We start from the raw sequence: 24781 nt of genomic DNA on the forward strand, positions 1-24781 counted from the left end.
GTTCACTGACCTTGGTCAGAGCTGTTGGGCTTCACTGAGCTTCGAACTCCGAACCTTCAGATCACCATCGACACCGGTCTTCTTATCAACTCCGCTACTCCCTGAGCTAAGGCCACCTCCAACCTGTACCTGGTGGAACAAATTTGACCTCGAACAGAACCTGACTCAGTGGGTTCAAATAATGACCTGTTCATATGCTGAGCTGTGTTGATCTCATTACTAATTTAATCAGCACCTGTCTGCAGTATAATGTAGGTTCTGCTCTGGGATCAGGTCTCTCACTTTAACTAAGTGATTAAAAATCAGAGTCTGTTGCTCTATGTATCGCCGTAATGGCCCTCATGGCATTAATCACACCAAAATCAATCAGAACATGAGCTTTACATGGGCCAGATTAGAACTGGTGTCTTTAAGATGAGTCAGCACTGTACTAGCTGCCATGTGCTCTAGTCACTGAGCTGAAGCCACTTCTAGCCAAGAGTCTTTATTGTGTAATTAATCTGAACCATGGACTCTCAGGAAAAAAGTGCGAGAGTAAATAATGAGACAGACACAGCGGTTTCTGTAGAGATCGTAATGTATTTCCAAAAATATATGTACAGTCTAGTACAAAGGTTACAAAGCAAAAGAATTGTCAATGTAACAAGTCTAACTCAAAGCTGTTGGGCAAAACTGTACCATGACCAGTGGACGTCCTCAACGTTCATCACAGAAAGAATAAATAATAAATCAACACTTTTATCACTGTACAGTCAAAAAAGAAAAAAAAGAAAAAAAAAAAGGCCAAAGAAAACCACGGGACTCCTACCTGACCTGCCGTCTTTGGTCCTAAATGAAAAAAGTATGTACAACTGAAGTCGGTGTGACAATAATTCCTCTGGACATAGAAAAATATAGTGCATTTCAAATTATTCAGAGCTCTACTGAGTAATAGGTGTAAAAAAAAAAAAGAAAAAAAAAAAAAAAGGAAAACATAAATAAAATGTACAAGTTTTACAATTAGAACGCCTACAAAGGATCCCTCACGCCAGGCGCTTCCTGGAACAATCAGTGGTGCTGCTCTTTGGAGACATGCTTCAACACCTCATTCGCATCTGTCCAACATGTGGGGACATTTCCACCAAGAGGTACCTTTGAAAGTGACGGATGACGTTGTGAGGATAGTGTGAGAAGACAATACTCATATCCCAAAGACTTCTCAAACCATGCAGTACCTCTTAGCAGAAATGTGGCTAAACACCTCGGTCCTGATTTCTTTCAAATCTCCACTTCACCCTTTTGTTTTTGCATTATTTCCCGTGTGTTTGTCCTCACAGAGCCACTCCAGAGCCCGGCCTGAAGTTCAGACGACACGGGCCGAGAGACGAGTGGCTGTCATCGGAGGGGGTTGTGAGAGATCGGGACATTCTATCGATTGTATCCTGGCCTTAATCTCAATTTGGCTGGAACCCGCCGCCTCTCCAGCGCAGCGGGACAAGGGGCAGAGGTATTTCAGCTTTGGGGTCCAGCGGGTGGCCTCCAGGGGCCGACCCGCACCGGTGGAAGCGGAGAGGAGGAGGAGGAGGGTGGGGTGGGGTGTTTTGTGCTGAGCGAATGACTTTAGGTCAGTATTCAATTCAAAGGTCTGGCTGCGGCCCAACTGCTGAGCGCGCTGGATGGATAAAGAGGGCTGTGTGTCAGCTCACAGTGCTCACTGCTCCACGGCGTTCAGTAACGGGGGGTGGGGGGGGGGTAACGCTAGCTCATTCTGAACGGAGCAGAGGGTGAGCAACGCGCTGCTCCACCTGTTGGCTTCGTGTCTGTGACAGTACAACAGTGCACAACATGAGTAAAAGGGGCCCTACAACCACAAAGGTGAAGTTTATCATAAGTGTAAATCTGTGCTGTGCTTTTGGAAGCGTCCAAAAGTGAGATTGTATTACTCTTAGTTTGATGTCGATCGGGGTGGAACAAAAGTGGCTTGTTGTTGTCACCTTTTCAATAAAAGCCACTTCACTTCACAGCCCGTGTTCTGATCTCGGAATACTGATCAAAAACGAGTCCAGAGCGCCGTGTCACCTTAGAAGGGGAAGCAGATGGCACCAAATAGCTTGATTGGCTTTTAGCACATATTCAGCAGGGGCTCCCCGTTTGAGAGGAGGCGGTCGGGGATGGGGTGGGACACTTGAGTGCATGCTCCTTACTCCGTCTTTGAGGAACGAGCCGTGCGACACATGAACAAGCACCCTGCCTCTTGGATCTCCGGCGGCCCGGCGGATGGCGCTTCTTTTTGATTGTGCGCGCGCGGTGTCAGAGGATGATGTCAGCGTGCCTAACAGGCCTCTCCGGCCCCTCACATCTCCCGCTCCCCACACGCCGCCTCGGATTCTCATCAAACACCCGAGCGTGTCATTGCAGCGAAAATACATCATGAGGCTTTCATTTGGTGACTGAGCCCTGATCAGACGCTCCCCCCCTCCCATCTATCGGCTTTACAGAGCCTCACCGCAAGCGCGCAAACCCTAGCACCGTAATAGATCGCGTTCGACTTGTAATTATTGCTCTGTTTGGTCGTTCCGCTAGCGCTAACCGTCGTGCCGTTGCGCCGTGTCCGTGCGCTTCACTAGACTGATTCAACTTTGAAGAAAAAAAAAAAGAAAGAAAGAAAAGATACCGGGAGCCCCACTGAGGAACTCCAAATAGCATCGCCGTTCCACAAACCTAAGACAGTGTCAATACTTCAAAATACATTTAAGGCAGTATCAGGACTTTTCGTTTTAAAACATTTCAGGTAAGAAAAGACAAGCCAGTTTGCGGTGCGTCCAATACAATCAAAGCATTCCTGTCTAAAAGTACACCTGCAGTGAACACTAAGACATAGATATTGCTACTCAAATAGAAAAAAGAAGTCTGGTGATTCAAAGGTTCTGCCAGGTGCAATCTTTTCCGAGAGATCTTTCCGCAGTCCTCACCGCAGTCACGAGACAATGATGCTCCGTTTTGGACAAGTTTACCCTGTGTCAAGTTCAATTAAAAGAGACAGAAAAAGTGCAGTGCCATATTGTGAGCACAAACAAAAGCAGACACTGCCAGTTAATCCGTCGCAATGTTCTCCTCTCCCCGGGAAAAAGAAAAAAAAAAAGCGCTGTTGATATGTGGAAGAGTTCATAAGCGCTTCTGTAAAAAACAAAACCAAAAAAAAACTAAGAAGTCTTCCAGGTAGTTTCTTTGCTGTTGGAGTTTTTTTTTTGTGTGTGTGTTTTTTTTTGCCCTTGTCCTGTTGCCAGTGCCCGCGAGCAGAGAGCGGATTGCGTTCCTTCCCCGGAGGAATTAGGTCCGCTCCGCACCTGAAGAGCCGGAAAAGTAGTCCGTGATCCCCCGGTTCGCTGAGGTCCACCGGGGCACACCGCTCCGGGAGTACGTTTTCTTAAGAGTCCCGCCCGATCGGCCCGCGGGAGCGTCACACCTGGACACCCGTGCCGTGGAGGTGCAGCATTTGGGCGCGAGTAGTCTGTATGCTGCTCATGATCTTCTTCTGATGACCCACCAACGTGATCCCCAAACGCATAACATCGCTGTAAGACAGAGAAAGAGGCATTTATCAGGGCTGGGCGGTGTCCAGAGTACGCTTGTTGTAAAGTAATGTATGCATGTGTCTACAAAATAGGGGAAACCAGGGCTACTTGTCACATGGGACAAATTGTCACATCGCTTTTTATAGCCACACTAGAGGGCGCTGTAGGCTGGTACTGGCATAATGTGTATTGGTATTCTTCTTCTCTTCCAATAATGATTTTCTCATTTGGACGGCAGCCATGAGGAGAGGACACATTTGAATTGTTTTCATGCCTTTGCCCAAGCTTTCCTTTCGTTAGTGCCATTTTCATGGGGCATAAATGGTGGGAAACATTTTCATTTGTGGCTAATATGTTTTTATGATCGATCACATCATTTTAACTGTAACTTTTCTGGAGGCTGCATGTTTGGGTCATCTGGTGAATTTGTACATTTAGTTTAAATTAGTCTTATGAACATATCAGACTATTTTAAAATGTATGTTGGCCTTTAATCTCAAGAAGCAACAAAGTTACAAAGGTTTATCAAACTTCATGTTAAAGCAGTACTAAGTAATTCTTGCCCCTAGAGGCCATAAACGCAACCGCAGGTGTCGTAGCATGTTAAGTTTTTTACTCATTATTTGTCCATGAGAGTAAATACTACGCTGACAGGAAAGACAAAGGGAGAGAGGAATATTGTACATCCAATTACACAATGGAAATTATTTTTTTCACTCAAACTTGGCTGTAAATACTGTTTAAAGTGGCGCTAGCCCGCAGTTAGCTTTGCCCGTTAGCCTGTTAGCTTCTTCTTTGTGATTCCACTAGTGTGTATTTGTTGCTCAGGTCCGGTGGCAGTCAAGTTGCAATTGTGTTTTTTCTGGCCAGAGACACCAGGGGGAGATGAATCATCCCATTAACACTTGTATTACCCCCAGAGGGACTACGAAAAGGATTTATTAAGGTAAACAAGTTACTTCTAATCTAAAGGTTTACAGTCTATAGGCCAGTGTAACGCCTCATTTTCCTTGTGGAGTTGCTGCGCTTTTTTTCTCCAAAGCTTTTTTTGTTGCTCTTTTGTGGCACTTTTGTGACTCTCTTTATTGTTGCTTATTCATCACTCTTTTGTCACTTTTCTGTTATTCTTTGGTTGCTCTTTTGTTGCATTCTCATCTTTGTTTTAGTTCAATAAGCTTTTAGACTTGGGTAAAGCCAAACTGGAGAAAATGCACTTGGTTATGGTGGGGATTAAGAGGTTAAAAACAATAGTGACGACCATCCCCAAGCCCCGCACATGGGCCTCATTGTTACTGTCAGCTTTCTTTATGTGAGAGTTAATAACTATTTATCGCAATATGATGGAAAAAACGAAGTGAAGTCTATTTCAAGTTAAGAACTCTACCCGTATTGGAAATGTTATTACATACCACTACATAGAAATAAAAAGGAGAAGCCGATCCTAACGTGTGTGGTTGGTTAGCCTGCTCAATGTATTTTTCCTATAGCCGTTAGCAATAGCCATCAACCATCGCAAATTATGAATGATACAAGTGTTTTCAGATTGTTTTCACATTAAACTGTTAGCCTTCTGGTCAAATTGCATACTTAAGTTTGTACATATAGCCAATAGCCCATCAGCACTTCTAAGTGGGGTCAGGACCAATCATGTCCCGGGGGTGGGCCGCTCTAACCCTGGCTACTCCCTAGAATGCCCCCGCTGGGCTTCGAGATTTATAGCGTTTCATTACTGGGAGTAAGAAGTTAGTCAAAGACAGCCAGACTTGTTTGTAAGCTGCAGAAATGTGGACTTTTAAGAAGATTGATTTCGGACATGTTCTTGGATGTTCTTGTGGGGGGACATGGATCATGGCAGTGACATTTTAAGTGATTTTACGTGGTCGTTTTCAAGGGCGGACCGCGGCGTTCACACTTATTGGCCTCCTTTCAAGATTTAGAGGGTCCCCAAACTTAACACAATGGCAGAACAGGAAATCAACAGTAAATCAACTCTGTTCATTACTAAAGTTACAGAAAAGGAGAGTTTAAGGCGACCAAGACGTCTAATTGGGAGATTTCGGGAAAGTGTTGCAATATTTTCACAGCTTTGATTCGATGAGTATATATTTGACAGTGCAATTTCATAGAGCACATGAGCTAGATTTTTACAACATTTTACTTCAGTATATCGGGAGAATTCATTGTTGAAAGGGATAATGTCATCACTCCACTTCCGGGTCTAACGGAACTGCAAGTTTCCATTTTCTGTTTGTGTGCGTCTGTTCAGAAGAGTGGATTTGACAAAGAAACAAATGACTTCCTATGCTTTTTTCTAAACTAGAACTGGGAGTTAAACTCTGCTTTGACAGGAGAAATTTCAGCATGTCATTTTTGTTCAGTGGCACTCATCTGCTTTTGCAAAGATAGTGCTGTGATCTCTGAGCAGAGCTATGGCATTTCTCCCCGTACATATCAGTAATACATCTTAAGTAGCTGGTAAGCACTCACTCGATTGACATCCGGGCCACAGACTCCAGGGAGCTGTAGCCTGCCGCTGTGAAGTTGTCTCGGTATCGCTCCATCTTGATGGCTTCCAGCCACTCTCCCACCGTGCGGAACGCCGTGAAGTCTGGGGCGTTCTGATCCAACAGCGGGCTAATTGGTCTGTGGACGAGTACACAACATGTTTACATCTAACAGGCAGAGGAGACGCCACTGCAGCTACAGCAGGGCCCAGTCTGGAGGTGCACTACGATCAAACGCATGATACGGCTTCTTAGACCTAACAAGACAAGGACTGAGCGTCTTCTCAGAGCAGTGTGTGGCTGGTGGATCACAGGCATGGAGGCTCCATCATGTGTACAATAAAGGTACACATTAATAAAGTAAGTATACAGTGCATAACAGGACTCCAGGCTAACAGTGTTGGTTGGTTGCATCGGGACTGTTTTCTTATTTAGGTGCACAAGGACATAACTTAAGCACACTACTTTAGAAACATCGGAATGTTTTCTACAACAGGACTGCAAAAAGTAAATATCAAGCATTGTCTTAAATGACTTGAATTGAGGAAAAACATCTTGTATTGAGTGTTTTTCGCTAATTTAGACATTTTTCCTGATCGGACCAAGTTTACTTTGCTTGTTTGAGGACATTTCAGACCAGTTCTAAGGTAAATCTCGCTTGAAATAAGAAAGTAAAATTGCCAATGAGCTAAGATCATATTTCTTACCCCATTGGCAAAGAAAATGACCTGAAATAAGAACGAAATGTATTGAAACGAGTCAGAAACATCTCAGAACAAGTGAAATAATCTAGGACAAATGCCCAAGAACAATTTACCTAGTCAAAACAACTGGATTAAAATTTTGATTATTATGCTCAAATTGAGATGTTTATACTAATTTAGTTAATTACTTTTTGCAGTGCATATATTGTTGAGAATGTAAGGGCATCTAAGTTGCTTTGAGATAATGAATTAAATAAAGACATACCTACATAAAATTAATGTATTAAGATTAATAAATACATTTTTAGATAATGTTAATTACTTTACGTCATGTAACAGCTGAAATACTGAGATTGAGAAATCTTTCAATAGAGGATCTTCTGACAGCGCGGAGTAAACTTTACTTTTTATCTCCACAGCGATAGTTTTGCTTTCTGAGACAATAAACGTGTGTCATGATTATAACTAGGGATGGAGCGATACAGGTATCAGATGTCGGAGCCAATACTGGAAGAACTACGATATCGGCAACAAATATCCAATACTAAATCGATACCTGTTTTGGCTCTCACCGCTTTAAAAACACAACTTTCACCGACTAAATCGAAATGAATATGGATATGCCGCATGTCATTTTGAAGCTGAGAACATGGAGAATTCAATGATCGCCGCGCAAAATGCTACGGCTAAAAACAGTAATGTAAGTAATGTTGGGGCAGCATGCCAACGCTAACACTAACAAATCAAAACTGGGTCAAAAACAAAGATAGAAATACCTTAAGAAGCTTAAAATAGAATAAAATAAAATAACCACTGCTGGAGTGGTCAAGTGTTTGCATTTTAGTTTATGAAATGCTAAGAATAATAATCATGTAGCTAAACCATGGATAAAAAAGTCCAGATATCCTTTTTTCCCCCATTAGTTTATGAATAGATATAACTGATATTTGATCTGTAACATAAAAACAAAAGACAAGACTTCATTGATCTTCAAATGGAGAAAAGAGAAATATTCACTTTTTCACTCACAGTATTCAGTTCACTAAGCCACTCTTCAGTAAGTAAATAAATAAATCTACTGTATAAGACGGTGGGAAAAGTAAATTGTTCGTATTTGCAACCTCCACACTGGTCCAACAAAACAGAGCGCCCCAACTGCAGCAGCAAATCTCACTTCCAGTTCATTTGCTTTTCAGTGTAAACTTAATAAAACATTATGCTTCTCAAACCTCAAGTAACTTTAGTGTAGTTGACTTGTTCTTGCCCGTTTACGAACTCAACCTGCAGCTCTGACTGATCTGTACAAAAACTACTTAAGACAACCTGAGTACCAAAGACACTCTGCATCAAGTTCAATGCGGGGGGGAAAAAAAGAAAAAGTTAAAAAGTCGTCTTGATGAATCGATACGAAGTTCAGAAACAGATGAAGGATGCAGCCTTGTGAGAAATAACCCACTCAATAACTCTTCCCCTCCCTGTATAGATTTCTGTAAAGTCTGCAAGTATTAAACTGCTCTTTAACCAAAAATGTACCCGCCGCGCATCAGTCTCACCTCAGAAACTATGGCCTGAGCGCAAATAGCATTCATTTGACAAACTCCGGAGCGAGGCCTTTCTGTTCTGTTCCCACTGCACTTCGGAGTACCAAGAACTCATTACAGAGATTGATTTAAAAGGCGGCTATATTGACCATAAAGCCACCGAGGCAGCTCTGTGGGATCGATCTCAAAGGATTTATCTTTCATCTGTGAACGACAGCGTCTAAATCATCCTCTGGACTCCGGATCAGCCGCTAATGTGTTCGAGCGCCGGTGCAAACTCCCCATTGTGTCGGAGCAGGTGTAAAGATATAGCGCTCTTCAGAACGGTTTGTACCTGCTGCTCGTATAAATGGAAGACTGGCATCGCATTTTTTTGTTATCGGGGAGTAAAGAAAATGCCCACTTTTTTTTTGCTCATTTTGCTAACCAACTTTTTTTTTTTACAAGCCATTAAGGCGGGCCTCACCTTGTGCATGTTCCCACCGGTGTTTTCAGGGTGTTGGGGTTCCGGATCATCTTATCGAGCACTCCCACGATCTGGTCGAACTTGGGCCGCTCCGCCCGTTCTTTCTGCCAGCAGTCCAACATGAGCTGGTGCAGGCCAGGGGGGCAGTCCATGGGCGCGGGCAGCCGGTAGCCCTCTTCTATGGCCTTTATCACCTGCACGAGACAACGCTGCCTTAGAACAGTCAGCACCAAAACTCTACACCAACAAATCTAAAAGCGGACATATGGTGCAAAATCGACTTTCTTGAGCTTTAAACGAATTTTGTAACACTGTTCCCTCATCAAAGACAGATCTGGAGTTGTATTTCACGACTTTCACGCAGTTTTCAATTAATCCTCGGACAAAGCTGTTAAATTTAGCTGTTTCTTCTTCTACGGTGTCGGCGCCTCGTTCTGTACTTCTTGATTACAATTGCGTCATTGTTCGAACCCAAAATCTGTCCTCCACATTTTTAAAGCCGATAACCCAACATGATCGATTCTGAGCTGTTCTATCACGCACTGCTAGAGCTGCTAACAGCACCATACGTCCAACCTTGAAGGGATTTTTTAAGAAAATGATTCCTATAGCTGCCAGTAGGAGGGGCCCCAGACTTTTTCAAATTATAAAAGGTAAAATATCAAAGTTGAGGCGCCCAAAATACTGTTTTAGTCTATTTTAGGCTTCATATGCACGACATGTCCACTTTAAAACTAGTCATTATGATACAAGTTACTATACAATAGATCAGAAGTTCCCAAACTCTGGTATACGTACCCCAGGGGGTATGCAAAGACATTTCTGAGAAAAAAAAATCCATCTTAATCTAATTGAAATCACACACGGGAAGCACAGTTATACAGGGACATGCTTTCTAATTCAGGAATGGACTTGGAGTTTTTGGCTCATTCGGAACCAAGGGGTGAGAGGAAAGAAGCATCTGCGGCTCTCACGTACATTGAAGACACATTTAAGACACTCATGTAAAGCAGAGGGGGCGGAGCCAGGAGGCAGAGTCCATCTCCAAACCAGTGTGTGATGTTCAGGATGAGTGACAAAACCAGCAGAGTCCTGGTCAACCGGGACAAAGCAAAAACTCTTTACCCCTTCACTCTAACAGCTTAGTTTCTTCAGAATAATCGTTTAATATTTAAAATTGTTCAACTGTTGGACAACTTGCTCGAGTTCATTGTAATGATGGATGAAATAGAAATCGCAATTATGATTAAAATTACTGAACTGGAAATGCTACGTTACTGTGTAGTTCATATCTCAACAAATAAGTTCTTCTAGACTTCTAGCATTAGTTTAGATTACATATTAGAAAGAATCTTATGCAATTCAGAACATTATTTCCATCATCTTTATTGTGTGCATTTTTCTTCAGAATAATCATTTTTCATGGGATTATGTATTTGGCCGTGTGGTAAACGCTCTTGTCTCACGGAAAAAGGGACAATGTTTGCTTCCTCGCACTCTCTTTATGCCTGTGTGGTTTCCTCCAGATCCTCCGGTTTCCCTCATCAAACCAAAACATGCCCAAGAGGCGATATTCTCCATGACGAGAAGAACCTTAACCTACCCAAACCACACAACATGATGGTTATGAGCTTAAGCTGAAATCCATTACAGATTCTCGCTCTGTGTCCCGTAATTCCTTAACTCCGAGCAAGTGCAACAAACTTATTTCAAAATTAGCACAGTGCGATCCATTCTTCATACTTCCTGTGCAAAGTTTCTGATAGGAGCTGGGTATATTTGCTGCTGTTGAAACGTCAGACAAATGCGAGTGTTTTGTGTCCGTTCCATTCTGCGGAGCTCTATGAAAGCCTCCATTGTGAGCGGCAAATAAAGAGCTGCTTAACACTGAGCCAGGCTTTTAACTCCACGCACATCTCAGATTGCACTCCATTCTCCCCTCGGCTCCTCCATGGGCTCACTGTTAACTGCGGCGGCTGGGGGGTTCTCCAGGTAAGGCTTTGTGAGGGCTCCATACACTGCCTTGAGGTGCACCCATCAGGATCACCGATTACTAACATTTTGATCAGCCGATACTGATCACATGGCTTTAATTGATTATTATGATTCGTAATTTAACAATGAAAAATAATGGGCTTTTCTAAATGTGAAATGTTTCTATTTCTATTTGAATGCAATATACTGGCTACAAATCTATACATTGTCCTGCTTTACTTCCAACTTTATAACACTATTATTATCACAATGCTGTTTTGGTTTATAGCACATTGTTTTATTACCTTGACAACAAAATGACCCCTCATAGTTCAATAAAGTTTTTCTTTAATAGTTTATAGCAGGTATGGGCAAACTTTTTGATGCAAGGGCCACATTTTGTTTTGTTAAATCGGCATGAGCCCTTGACCAGTTGCGAATAGAAATGTTTCAAATTATTAAAGGAACAGGCCACCGTTTTTCCATACTGAGATATGTTTATGCCTGAGCTTAGACGAGTTGATGCATACCTGTGTGGTCTTTGTACGTGCCCTCAGTCACGCAAAACGACTAAAGATGCTGTTAGCATTTGGCCTCTTCCATTGTATTCCTATAGCTCCAAACGGGGGTGAAGTTAGAAGCGACCACACTCTTCCACGGGTACAGGTACGTATCAACTCGTCTAAACTCAGGTAAGAACATATCTCAGTATGGAAGAACTGTGTGCACTCAGTCACGCAAAACGACCAAAGATGCTGTTAGCATTTGGCCTCTCCCAGTGTATTCCTATGGCTCCAAACGGGGTGAAGTTAGAAGCGACCAAGCTCTTCGACAGGAAGACCAGACAGACCCCGGGCCTTACTTAGCCCACCTCTGGTTTATAGTATAGTTGTTACAGTGCATATTATCCCTGTCTGAGTTTGCGTCTCATAGTAGCTTCGTATGCGTGTTATCGATGGGTACGGAGAGGCCTGAGCACGCAGCCTAAACACAGTGGAATAAGCAACACCATTTTGGGTTGTAACTTTGGACAACATTTGAAGAAAGAGAAGGAAACTTGCACAAGGAGACTGCGACACGAGGTGCCACACACAAAGACACATTTTACTTTCTCTTTCCTCTAGCAGCCAGTTATAGTGACATTTCAGCACTAAAGAGCACATATTCCCCGTGAAAAAAGACAGACAGGCTTCAAGGACCCCCGCCTCTGACTGTAGTTTCCAACACTTTTCACACAGCAGTTTAGTGTGTATATTCTCTCGTGTCTGTGGGGGAGTGTATACAGTATATGTGGTAGATGTAGAGGTAAATAATTCAGCAACGCTATGTGCCCAAAGAATAAGATCACACAAATCCTCCAAAAATGAAAAAAACGTTTCTGTGTGGAAGTTTACTACTCATTTCTGATTTCTTTTCTGTATTATTGGGAAGAAAATTCCCCATTTCTAAAACCCAGCAGCATGACCAGTTCTTAGGATTCCAGTGCTAGTTATTAAACAGCATTGTAGAAGCAGGTTGCGCCTGGGTCATCCTCATCCGCCGTTTTCTGCTGAGAATAAGATGTATTTCCTGCACATATTCATCATCTCTCCTGTCAGGGCCTCTCCCCAAATGAGTCATGGAGGAAAGGTGTCAAAACATTCCCGACAGTGGGGAGAAAAAAAAAATGCAAATGGGCACCGCTCCCGCTCCCCCCCAGGAGGAGCCGACGTCCTGACACGCATTCTGACAGTGATGCCTGTCAAGCACCGTCCGAGGTAAAAGAGGGGGGAAAAAAAAACGTACAGCAAACGCCACTCGGGGCAGGGCACGCCGCGGTGTTCAGCATTTCCAACAGCAGCTGACTGTGGGGAGAGAGAGAGAGAACAGGAAAGGGGGGCCCCTCAGCTCAAGGGCCGGTGCTGAATCCTAAACGCTTGTGCTGATGCTGTACACCGGAATCTGACTTGCAGCATCAATCAGTCGGGAGTTGGGACAGACGGAGCAGATCAGAGCAGCAGACGGGGCTCGGTGGGGCTCGGTGGGGCTCGGTGGGGCTCGATGGGGCTCGATGGGGCTCTTCTCGGCGGGGGTCACTCAGGAGTTGGCCCCGAACGTGCTGCAGTTGTCGGGGGAGTTTGCCATTTGAGAGATTTTGAGTCATTGCGTTGTCTTTTTGTTGAAGGATGGTCTGAAAGATGCTTCAAGTACTCCCTAAACTTTGAAGGGATGCAGAGGAATTACGTCCAGTGTTCTATGTATCATGAGTTAGAATAAGATCGGAATTGTATGTCTGTGGCGCTCACGAAATGTGCCGCATCTTTGTATAGTCTGTGCAGCAGAACCGTGGCGTGAATTGGAGATAAAAGTTAAGTTTATACAGAACTCTTTATTATTTTGATGTCTTGTTGGAGTTCGTAGCAATAACTCTAACATCTCACATCATTTCCAAGTAGTTTGCCACGTTTGCATTCTTGAATCCAGCTTCCTCCACCGCGGAGCTGCGGCGCGTTCAGCCGACTGTCATCTACATAAATCATTAGAAAGTTTAAAGGACGACTGAATCTGTGCGTGACGGCTTTCTGTTTGTGTTATTTATGTTTCACCCCAAAATAATGGTAGATTTATTCATCTGCGCCTCAGTCTCATTCTGCTCTCCTTCAGACTCCACTGATCATTGGAATTTCAGAGGAATTCATTTAGCCCAAGGTTGTGACACTGTTTTACTCCGAGGACAGTTTGACAAGACCGAGCACTTTGTTTCTCAAGTTAAAGATCTGCTTTGTGAGTTGGGACGGGGAGGCGGTGAGTGTGTGACTTACGTCCTGGTTGGACATGTCCCAGTACGGCCGCTCCCCGTAGGACATGACCTCCCACATGACGATGCCGTAGCTCCACACGTCGCTGGCCGAGGTGAACTTTCGGTACTGGATGGCCTCCGGCGCGGTCCATCGCACCGGGATCTTCCCTCCCTGTTCAGCAAAACGCAGGTCAGTGGCTGGAGCAAACAGCAAATTCAACACATCCTGCTTCTTCCCCTAAAACGGCAGCAGAGAGAGGCGACACTTAGTGACGGACACAGCACACTGACAAGAACACATGTACAAACATAAAGAATCGTCAAATGTCTCATTAGAACATCCTGGACAGACACGTAACAGATGACATCACAGAAAGTGCTCCATTCAGGCTTAACTTGTGATTGTGAATACAGGGTTGTGCCGTTTCTGGGTCAAGTTAGAAATATGTGAAAAACACAAACCAAAAAGCCTTTCCTGTGCTCTTTGTGTGTGTGTACTCCTTCATAGTATGAAATGTATTGCATATGGACTGGAGTAAAAAGTGAGAATGATATTTGTAGTCAGTATCGCCCAGCCCCACTTATAGCCTGTTCTTATTTTGTGCATGGGGAACAGTCGTGCCTCTGTATCTGGTGTCTCTTACTGGTGGTAAACAGTGTGTGATGGATGGCTCTCTCATATAAAAGTGCTCAGACGGAGCAGGTCTAATTCGAGCATTGAGACATGCAGAATGCAGACGGCCGGGTGTGAGTCCTGCTTTAATTGACTCACAGTTGTTGTGTAGACAGCCTCGGGGTCGTCGTCCATCACGCGGGACAGCCCGAAGTCCGACACTTTACATACGAGATTGCTGTTGACAAGGATGTTGCGAGCAGCGAGATCTCGATGGACGTATCCCATTTCGGAGAGGTATCTCATCCCGGCCGCGATGCCCCGCAGCATCCCCACCAGCTGGATGACTGTGAACTGGCCGTCGTGCTTCTGTGGAAACACAAGCAGGTCAGATCACTGACCAGAGCGATGTGGAGCTCTGCAGAGGGCTGCTGTGCTACGCCCGCTTCACCCACGGCTTTGGCCTCATTACTCTAAATTATAGCAGAGTGTAGCACGTCGAGCACATCAACAGCAACAGCTGTTCAGTCGTTAGAAATAGGGTGTTTTTGTGAACTAAAAATGTAGTGAGATTTACATGAATGTTTGCTGTCATGCTGCAGGTATAGGGTGCATGTTACTCTGGACTAAGCACCCTCTTTGAAACATTGGTTCATTAGTTGACCAACTTTACACTGGGTTTGGTTAATGAAATAGTTTGGGTCTGGGTGAATGAACATTTTGAGAAAGTTGTGAAAGTGTGGGGGAAGCGTGGCAGAAGTTGTGCTCACCCTGAGGAAAGCGTCTAATGAGCCGTTCTCCATGTACTCGATGACGATCATCACCGGTTTACCTGAGACAAGAGACACTCGGTGATTAATTGATTCCTAAATGGTGTTTGCTTACAATGCTGCTCCATAAACGCTGATCCTGCTTTCAGATATTTTTAGCGCTAGTTTCATTGGCTTTTAATTAAAAGTTACCATCTGCTCTTTTATTACACTGTCTAAATGAAGCGGAGTGAAACAGGCAGCGTGGCTAATCGAATGACAGTTAATGACATTCGTTTAACACACAATGCTCTTTTGTCCTGGACTCGGAGACAGAAATATTTAGAATAACATTTTTCTCTGGGCAAATTTGTTGAGAAAATTTATGCCGGAAACTTTTAATGCTTAGCCTATAAAGTTTTTACCACTAAGAGTGCACCTTACAAAAACATGATCATGTCAAAATCACTACAAAACACAGAAGGTTCAACCGTCTGTGGGTACCTCTGGTGACGACCCCCTCCAGGTGCACCACGTTGGGATGGTCGAACTGCCCCATGATGCTGGCCTCGCACAGGAAGTCCCGCCTCTGCTTCTCCGTGTAGCCCACTTTCAGGGTCTTGATGGCCACCGCCACGTCCCTCTTCCCGGGCAGCTTGAGCCGACCGCTGCACACCTCCCCGAACTCCCCTGTGAGGAATGAACCGCGTCAGGATCAGCCGCGCCTCACAATGACAAATTCATCCCAGAGACAAAGCAGCTGGAATACAAATTGGAGCGCGACATCCTGTTATCCCCAGGGGAGTGGAAGCGGGACCTATAATAAGACGTGCTCGAGATGCATAGATACTGTCATTGACCGCCTTTGGAAAAACCCATGTGGCAGCGATTTTTCACCGGCAGAAGCCCTCCGCGAGACCACACATTAATTGCAATGAACCCCTGCCTTTCTGCAATCGTGCTATCAGGGAGAAAGAAAAAAAAAAGACCGGCGTCCCTATACTCAAGGTGTAAATATGGCTGTCATCATGATGTATGGGGAGCTATAGGATGCGCTCACCTGCTCCGATCACCCGCTCGATTTTTATGCACGACGCGTCCAGCTCTTTGGCGAACTGGTGGACGGCTCGGTTGGGGTCCTCGTAGGTTTCGGGGTCGATGTACGTCTTGGTGCCCGGGAATTTGACTGTGGAGAAGAAAACATGTATATACTCAGCATCTTTGTCTCCTTTAGAAGATCCTTTGAGGGTTATTTTACGGCATAAACGTATAAATAAATAATCCCGAGTGTGCCTTTACAAAATCTCTCATGACTGGAACATTTGTGAGCGTCTCCCCCCGGCTCAAGGCGTCTCCTTCTGAGCAGCTGAAACACAGATTCAGTCGCAAATGCTAAGCACCTATTTGTTTTAGAAAGTTTCAGTCAAGTGGGATTTGGGGTTTGTAAAGATATTCACAGGAACAGCTCAGCACTGGCGAGGAAATGTTACAGATGCATGATAAAGATGTTAGCTTAAAACAGGGCCAAGTTTCCAAGCGCTGCAGGGGAAGAAAAAAAAAAGGAGGGAAAAGAGGAACAAAATGAAAAAATCGGCAACATTTAACACATGAATAAACGGCCAAATCTAGGTTTAGAAAATATATCTATGGGAAATGTCCACACTGTTCCTTAACAAAGTCTCTCCTGTGGTTTTAGTGATCCACCTGTTAGCATCACATGGCTAACAATAGCACAAAAGCACTCAAACTGGCAGGGAAAATGCTTAAATTAAGACATTTAATGCCATTTTGAGCATGTTTGGGCTGTGCTGAAATAAGAATACTCATTTATACATTTTCTACTCATATTTTACTCACATTTCAGATTTGTGGGCCTCTACTGTAATACAGGCGATATCAATTGATAAATGAAGTGCAACATGCCCACAAAACAGCCGATTGAATTTTTCAGCTTGCACCTACTGTTTAGTACCTGCCTTAATAAATGACTCCCCAAGTTGCTTAAACTTTTTATGTGGAAAAACAAGATGATATTTGTGCGTGTTTGACCGTGTAGTGACCCATTGGCTGTATGAGTGGTCAGCATGGCTCCTTTGCGTTGCATCACACATACTCTCTTGGAGGCTACAGGATCAATTGTTTGAAAGGTTTTCACCACTGACGGAGCCTGTCACCAGAAAACCTACAAAACAATTGATCCTGGAGCGTTGTAGAGACCAAGTAGTCGAAAGTAAAGTTGGCCATGATGACAACCGCATGGTCACTACAAGGTCAAATACGTACAAATATTAACTTTTTTTTCTGCATAAAAAGTTGCATAATGCACCTTTAAAGTGATAGTTTGGAAGTCTAAATGTTTTACACATTTTATAAAATGTGCAAAATCGACCACCTTCCCTGATTTCTTCATCGTAAAGTGTAGTATCCTCCCGCGTTGACCAATGAGACTGAGCTTTTCCTGTGAACCAGCCTGTTAGATCCAATCAGGAGGGGAGGGGGAGGAGCTTCATCATTTACTTTCAAAATTCTGGTCCAGCTCTCCTCATTTTGGAAACTAAGAAGGGCTTTCTGGTCCAAGGGGGAGGAGTTTACTTTCACATTTCACTCTATCACAAACTTACAGACTTGTATTCACTTTAAATGAATAAAACATACTAGAACACTTGAAAGTCGGTACTATGTGAGTTACACATTCAAACATAACTTTGTAAACCATGTTCTTGCTGCCAAGGACTTTACAAACGGACTCCAGCTCTTCAACTAACTACATGCATATTGATGGGTTTTAAAATAACCATTTCACATTAACTTATCGAGTCGGAAACTGCCTCCGTGTTCTTTTTTTCCCCGGGTTGGAATATGTTTATTTGAAGATTATCGCTGAGAGCGTTGCAGGTAATTGTGCGGCTCTGGGCGGAAAAAAACAGCAAAAAAAAAAAACAGACACAATGTAACTCAGCGTGCGCCACGTGCTCCACTATAATTGGTCTGCCGCTGACAATGTGTAATTATTACATCAAACTGAGATTAGCCTGTACTTTCAGTTTGCTTGTAAAAAACACCACGCTGTCAAGCCCCCCCAAAAAACGCGATTTGATTCGAAAGCAGCGTTTTTTTTAATGGCTTTAGAGGAGCTGCCGGGCTCTTTAAAAACACCCTGCGCCATTTCAAAACAACAATAATATGAGTTTATGAGCATCCACGAGGTACGCGGCTTAGACATTAAAAGCGAAATAACCAAAACAAACAGGGTCACCCAGGGGCCGGGACAGGGGTAGGGGGCCCCCGCTCCGAACACGGCCTCAAATTAAGAGCAATTTACTGCATTATGTGCGATTAAGTGAACGGGGCGCTCGCGGGGCCGTAACTATGAATTTTAAATCCCACTGATAACAATATAAGCTGTCAGCGTTAAAGTTTAATGAGCGCGCACACTCTTCATAAAGTGCATAAAGGGACCGGGACGGCGCGCCACGTGCCCACGACCAGGGGACGCTATTACCGGGCCACTTTGTACAAGCCACTCACAGAAAATGACTTCAGAATAAAAACTTTATTACAATAAAGTTGGGACGATTTGCGATGCTATTACTATGTCCCATTGCAGATCATTCACCTAGAAGGTAGAAGTACAGTGAAGTACTTTGAAGGCAGAAGACTTCAAATAACGGTCAAACTAACCTGGTCAAATAAGAGGGTACATTTTATATATATTATAGTATTTTTAGGATTACTATTGTGGAGGAGACAACTGGCTTTGATTAAATACGTATACAATGTCAGATTTAAAGGAATAGGCCACCGTTTTTACATACTAAGATATGTTCTTAGCTCACTTTAGTCGTGTTAATATATCCCCGTCTGGTCTTTGTCCGCGCGCTCTGTCACGCAAACGGAGCACATACGCAACCTCTCCCACATGTCCTATAGCTCCAAAAAAGCTCATGATAGAAGCTACCAAGCTCTTCCACGTGTTCCCTATTTAAATAAAGTTACGTGAAGTGTTTTCATGCGAAGTATATTTACACAGAAATGTAACATGTCGATTTTATAAGCAAATAAAAAGGGGGACTATATTGTGAGGCGTAATGATACGAGGAGCACAGCGTCCGCGTAGTAACTCCTAAAGACTTCCCCCGCTCACTTCCGTCAATAACCTTTAGGAGTTACTGCGCGGACGTTTTACTCCTCGTATCATTACGCCTCACAATATAGTCCCCCTTTTTATTTGCTTATAAAATCGACACGTTACATTTCTGTGTAAATATACTTCGCATGAAAACACTTCACGTAACTTTATTTAAATAGGGAACACGTGGAAGAGCTTGGTAGCTTCTATCGTGAGCTTTTTTGGAGCTATAGGACATGTGGGAGAGGCTGCGTATGTGCTCCGTTTGCCTGGCAGAGCGCACGGACAAAGACCAGACGGGGATATATTAACACGTCTAAAGTGAGGTAAGAACATATCTTTGTATGTAAAAACGGTGGCCTATTCCTTTAAGTTTATCAAAAGCAGTGCGTTATCTCCAGTTCAGCTTTACCCAAATCGAAAAGCTTCTCAACTGGAGAGCAACAGTGTATTTGAAAGCGAAGATCTACAAAAGAGTAATGTATATTTGTCACCTTTTTTTGCGTTTTTGTGCATTTCGTCACGTTTTTTTTTTTTTGTCACTTTTTTGTTACTTTTTGTTGTGTTTCTATCACGTTTTTTTTTGTTGTTACTTTTTTCGCTTTTTTCTTGCGTTTACGTCACGTTTTTCATTTCACTTTTTTGTCGCTTTTTTGTTGTGTTTTCATCCTTGTTTTATGCTTTTTATCTAAGCTTTAAGATGTGGGTAAAGCCAAACTGGAGAAAATGTGCTCGGTTCAGGTAGGGGTTAAGAGGTTAAATTATTGAATGTTTATTTTTTTGGTATGTGGATTTTATTTATGTAGATTATATAAATATATATATATATATTTTTTGCATGTTTCTGGACAGCGGCCATTGTGCTTCATGACCATTCCTTATGACATTTTAGATCAGTGGCGTCTAAAACCTTTGTTCCTTGGAATTGCCCAGATGGAAAACGTATTAGCGGACAAAGGGCTGGATACAATAATGCTATGGAGACAGAACAGTCAAAGGCAACAAGATCCATAAAATAGTGCCTGTGGTATTGAGGAGGACGTACAGTTTTGGATGTACAGACTTACTCTCAAGCATAATCTTTCATCGCAAGGCTGTAATAGTCAAGCCCCTTTTAGACATTGCTAAACCGATAGAGAAAATGTGGGAATCTGCTTCTGTGAATACACAGAGCAACACGGTGCAGCCCCTGACAAGTGTTATATGAGGTAAGAGCATTTAGGGAAAAGCCATGTTTACACTCCACACAGGTAGGCTCTGTTACTCGGTCCAATGTGCAGTTACATAATGTGTAGTCTTTTGTATTTAATGCATTGAGCTGTCTGAATATAGTGCGCCGCTGCTTCTCCTCCACTCTCTGTAATTACCTTGTCCGCACAAGCTGAATCACTGGATTTTTCCTCCTTTTACCTGTCCTCCTGGCTGACTGTGTTTGAACATCAAAATACACCTGGACTGAACAGATTCATATTCATTTAATCACATTTGCCGAGGCTGTCGTCATCTGAACAGGCAAAAGCACTCCTTATAAGGTTTGTGGAATTTGTTCTGGAACCAAAGGTGTAACTATTTCAATATTGATGTCAATTTTTTAGTAAATGTTGCCTTTATGTCTGTTTCAAGTGCGTCGCAAAAATAAACTAGAAATGCAATGGCTGCGCCATTGCGATTGACTGCGGAATTGCGGGAAGCGAATGCAGAAATTGCATAAACTGTTCAAATTGCATAAATTGCTTAATTTGCATAATCTAATTTGCATAAAGTGGTAAAATGCATAAAATGTCATGTTGCATAAACTGTATAAACTGCATAAAGTGGTAAAATGCATGAATGGGTTAATTTGCATAAATTATGTAAATCGCATAAACTCTTTAAAATTCATAAATCCTAAATGGCATAAACTCTTAAGTTGCATAAACGCTTTAAAATGCATTAACTGGTTACATCCCATAAAGTGGTTAATTTGCATAAATTGTTAATGTTGCATAAACTTTTGTATTCCATAAACTGGTCAAACTGTTGAAATGGCCTCAGTGCTTGATTGGCAGAAGCTGCACAAATGGCTGAAAGCCCTGGAGTCTCCTGATTGGCTGGATTCCCCCATACACACCAATGCAAAAATTTCAAACTCCCGTATAAAAAAACTGGAAAACTGCAGAAGGCCAATTTTTCCTCAGAACCCACAAGTTGCAGAAGCTGAACATGCACAAAGTGCAGAAATTGCAGAAAATGCAGAAAAAAGTGCAGAAAAGCATGGATTGCGGCAGCCCCATTATAAGTCAATGGGAAAAATCTCCGACATTTTGGCCGATTGCGGAAAAACCGTAAGTTGCAGAAGTCCCAAAAGTAATAGCACCCTTCTCCTCAACATGCGGAACGTTTTGATGCATAACTTGCATAAATTGCACAAAGCATGAAGGTGCTGAAAGCTCTAGAAAATCGGGAAAAAGATGGAAGAGGAATAATAATAAAGAACATGAAAACCAATAATTGACTGCGGAAGAATTCCGCAGTCAATCAACAAGCGCAATCATAGACTGTAAATTAAGAATGGACTAAATGAGGGTGGCTCCTTCTATCCAGCGCAGGCTAGCTGAAGCTAGTTCACGCTAGCAGTTTGGCTTGGTTTTTGGCTCCAGCTCCTGATGACATTACGAAGAGGGAGCATGGACAGGTTAAAAAGCACTGGCCCTAAAATCGAACCCTGGGGCACAACACATGTAATCTTATGAGACAACAATTTTGACATTTCTGACATTGAATTGGTGTGTTTTTGATTGAAAACAGCATATATTAGGGAAATTAAGCCAAACATCAAAATACAGCATCCAAACTAATATCATTAAAACAGATTTAGCATTTTTTGAACCCTAAAATACCGCTCATCACATTTTACAGAAGTGGGTCCCGAGGTGTTGGTTGAGTGATTTTGGGGGTTGTGGCCAGAAAAGTTTGTGAACCCCTGCATTAGAGCAAGGAGCTTCCGGAGCCTGTCGCCATTTCCTCACGGCTTCAGGAAGCAGGAGGCTATAATTAGTCCATTCTTACTTTACAGTCTATGAGTGCAACGCAAAATGACTGGGAGCCATTGATGTAACAAATTAAAAGTTCTTACGTGCTATTTTTAGAGTCCATTTACTTTCATAGAGCTCATTCAGGTTCCACTGAAGGACGGATCGAATTGCAGAGGACAACCTTAAATACCGTCGCAAAAGTGTTCAAAGTTGTTTTATTATTTACTATTTATTATTTGTGTAATTAATTCTGGAAACTTTTGGAGTCAGGACGTTGAGACCTGCACAGTGACCGATACGCAGCAACTGACGTCAGGCCCAAAAAAAATCCAGAATAAATCATGACGTTCCTTTCAACAGCTCTCTGCCTCATTTGTATTCCGTTTGCTTGTGTGTATATATATCGCTCGCTTGTTTTCCGTGTTTACTTGTTTCTGCCGGATCTGACAGACACTTAGCGCCGTCCGAACCCGCTCCACCTGCGACCCCGAGCGCCCGGATGAGCGGTTTGCCTACAGCGCTGACGGTGCCGTGGCCCCGGGGGGGTAAGCGCTGGTGGCACCGGCGTCTCCTGGGGCTTCATTAGGGGCCGCTTCTCTGCCGATATCTGCCGCTCTGTGCCGGCCGCTGCGTCGCTCTCTGTGAATGTCTGGCTTTTGCATTTTTAAGAGAGTCACCCTGCGCGTTCGGGTCGAGTGGAGGTGAGTCGCCGACAGCTGTCACTGAGCAGCGTTTGTAGTTTCCATGACTTCTTTATTTGGGAGAGTTTCAGACACTCACGAGGAGATGTGACGAGGGGGGGGAGGGCCACTAAATCAATAGTGTCGAAGGTGGAGATGAAAATGAGGACAATGTTCGGGGGGAATAAAAGTCAAGTTATATGACTTCTACCTCTAACTTCCCCAGCTCAGACTAAATTTAAAAGTACTTAAACATATACAGGAACCACATTTCCACAGTAATTATTATTATTACAACAAACCTATTTTGGCAGCTAATTTGATAATACCATTACACTGTATGGCATTATAATAATAGTGCAAAATCTAAATTCTCATTGTCTTTTTAACAATACACAATACTCTATATTTAGTGACTTGTTTTGTTGTGAAAATGGTCAGGAAACTACACAGACCAGGATTCTTTTCTCAAATTCAGTGAAGGCTGTTATGAACCTGCCGTCCCCCCTGAGGGTTAGAAACGGCAAATGTGATACAAGTTGCGTTTCACTCACACCGATCTCACACATATTTTTTAGACAATAGAAGGTCTTGGCTTTCAAATGAGGTGTCACATGAGGTAACTGGCATATACGCTGTAAGCTATTTGGATATAAATAATTGCTAACTCTTACCCTAATCCTAAAGTGGCAGGTTACAGGTTAAAGCCATACTGTGTAACATTTCAAATTAAAATATAGGTTTGTTTATTATGAGTTTTTTAATAGGTAAAAACACCTTGACAGTAAGCGACCTTGAATCTCCTCAGACCTGACGATGCTGGGAGTGGGATATCTCCAGCTCATGTTCATATAAATACTGCTCCTTTGACTGTAAGCTAACCAAACATGAGGTTTAAGATGCACCGATCCAGCTTTAAAAAAAAAAAAAAAAATGATACCAATATGCCTGCTTGGGTTTGAGTATTTTTCGATATCCGATACCAACAGATACCACGAGAATATCTTAAAAGTGGCTTACTGTAACATTAAACAAGGCTGACTGGACTTATTAGGTTACATTAATAAAGACCACTCACAAACTTGAAAGCTAAGACCTGCAAATCGCATTGTATCTCTATGTCGCGTTGTCACTGCTTTTCTAATCACATTTTTTTTGTGGGTTTTTTGTCATTTTTTATCGCTTTTTGTCGTGTTTTCCTAGCTTTTTTTGGTCATGTAATTTTTTTTCTGCGAGTTTTGTCAACCCAACGATTGTCGATGTTTAACTGACCATTAGGGCAGTGTTTCCCAACCAGGGTTACTTGGAATTGATTCACATTGTAAAAGAAAGTGAAATCTATTATAGAAAACGCTATCTCAATGGCCGCCGCCTGGGCGCCGCCATGTTTATTTCCCATACCGACTTTGAAGCTAAGCAGGGACGGGCCTGGTTAGAACTGCGATGGGAGACCGTTTGGGAACCTGGCGACAGTAGTGAGTGTGTGCGTGGTTGGTGGTGGGGGCTGATGTGCGCTGTGGACTGAATGAATACTGCAACAAATTGTACACCGACGAGCGTCTGGAAAAGCGCTATAGAAGACTTGCCATGTTCTTTTCCCTACAATACGCGGGCGGCCCCACGTCACCGTCCCACCGGCCGCGGGCATTGGTCACGGGTCCATATGGAGCGGTGCTGCTGTCCGAGGACAACCCGCCGTCACAACAACGCGAGTGCACGAGATCTGACTGCCGTGCGTGTGTGTGTGTATGTGTGCGTGCGCGCATCCTAACAGGGCGATGTGTGTCATCGTCACTCACCCTAAACTGCAGCTGCAGACGCTCCGCTGGTACAGGTACATCCTCCAAAACACATCTACGCGTCTTTGTTTAAGTCTCTCCTGCAGTGACCGAGGCTGTGGTTCATTACAGATCCAGTGCTGTCATGTCAGAAGCTCAGACACATGCGTAAGACCCAATCCTGGTCATATTCCGTCTCCAAAGTTTTGTCTCCGAAAAAAAGTACACGCAGAAACACGAGCTTCAAATGAAACGCGCTGCTCCGAGAGCTTCAGCCTCCGTGTGCGGAAAGCGAA

The 24781-nt window shown here is 43.3% G+C and overlaps 1 protein-coding gene across 4 annotated transcripts in view; it reads right to left on the reverse strand.

The window, feature by feature from the left end:
* Positions 1-2416: 2416 nt before the first annotated feature.
* Positions 2417-24781, reverse strand: part of epha7 (eph receptor A7) — a 146887-nt gene continuing 124522 nt past the window's right edge. For 2 of the 4 annotated variants that reach the window (XM_079571747.1, XM_079571746.1), the window contains exons 10-17: positions 15945-16070; positions 15389-15574; positions 14906-14967; positions 14295-14504; positions 13545-13694; positions 8770-8963; positions 6042-6197; positions 2417-3554 (exon numbers count right to left, since the gene is read on the reverse strand). In XM_079571747.1, the coding sequence (XP_079427873.1) occupies positions 3440-3554; positions 6042-6197; positions 8770-8963; positions 13545-13694; positions 14295-14504; positions 14906-14967; positions 15389-15574; positions 15945-16070 (1199 nt within the window). In that variant the 3' untranslated portion in view covers positions 2417-3439. Of the gene's footprint in view, positions 3555-6041; positions 6198-8769; positions 8964-13544; positions 13761-14294; positions 14505-14905; positions 14968-15388; positions 15575-15944; positions 16071-24781 lie in introns of all 4 variants that reach the window. The other 2 variants (XM_079571745.1, XM_079571744.1) reach the window with 1 other exon arrangement.

This window comes from Gobius niger (genome assembly GCF_951799975.1).
Source record: "Gobius niger genome assembly, chromosome: 15".
In the NCBI taxonomy this organism is placed as follows: Eukaryota; Metazoa; Chordata; class Actinopteri; order Gobiiformes; family Gobiidae; genus Gobius; species Gobius niger.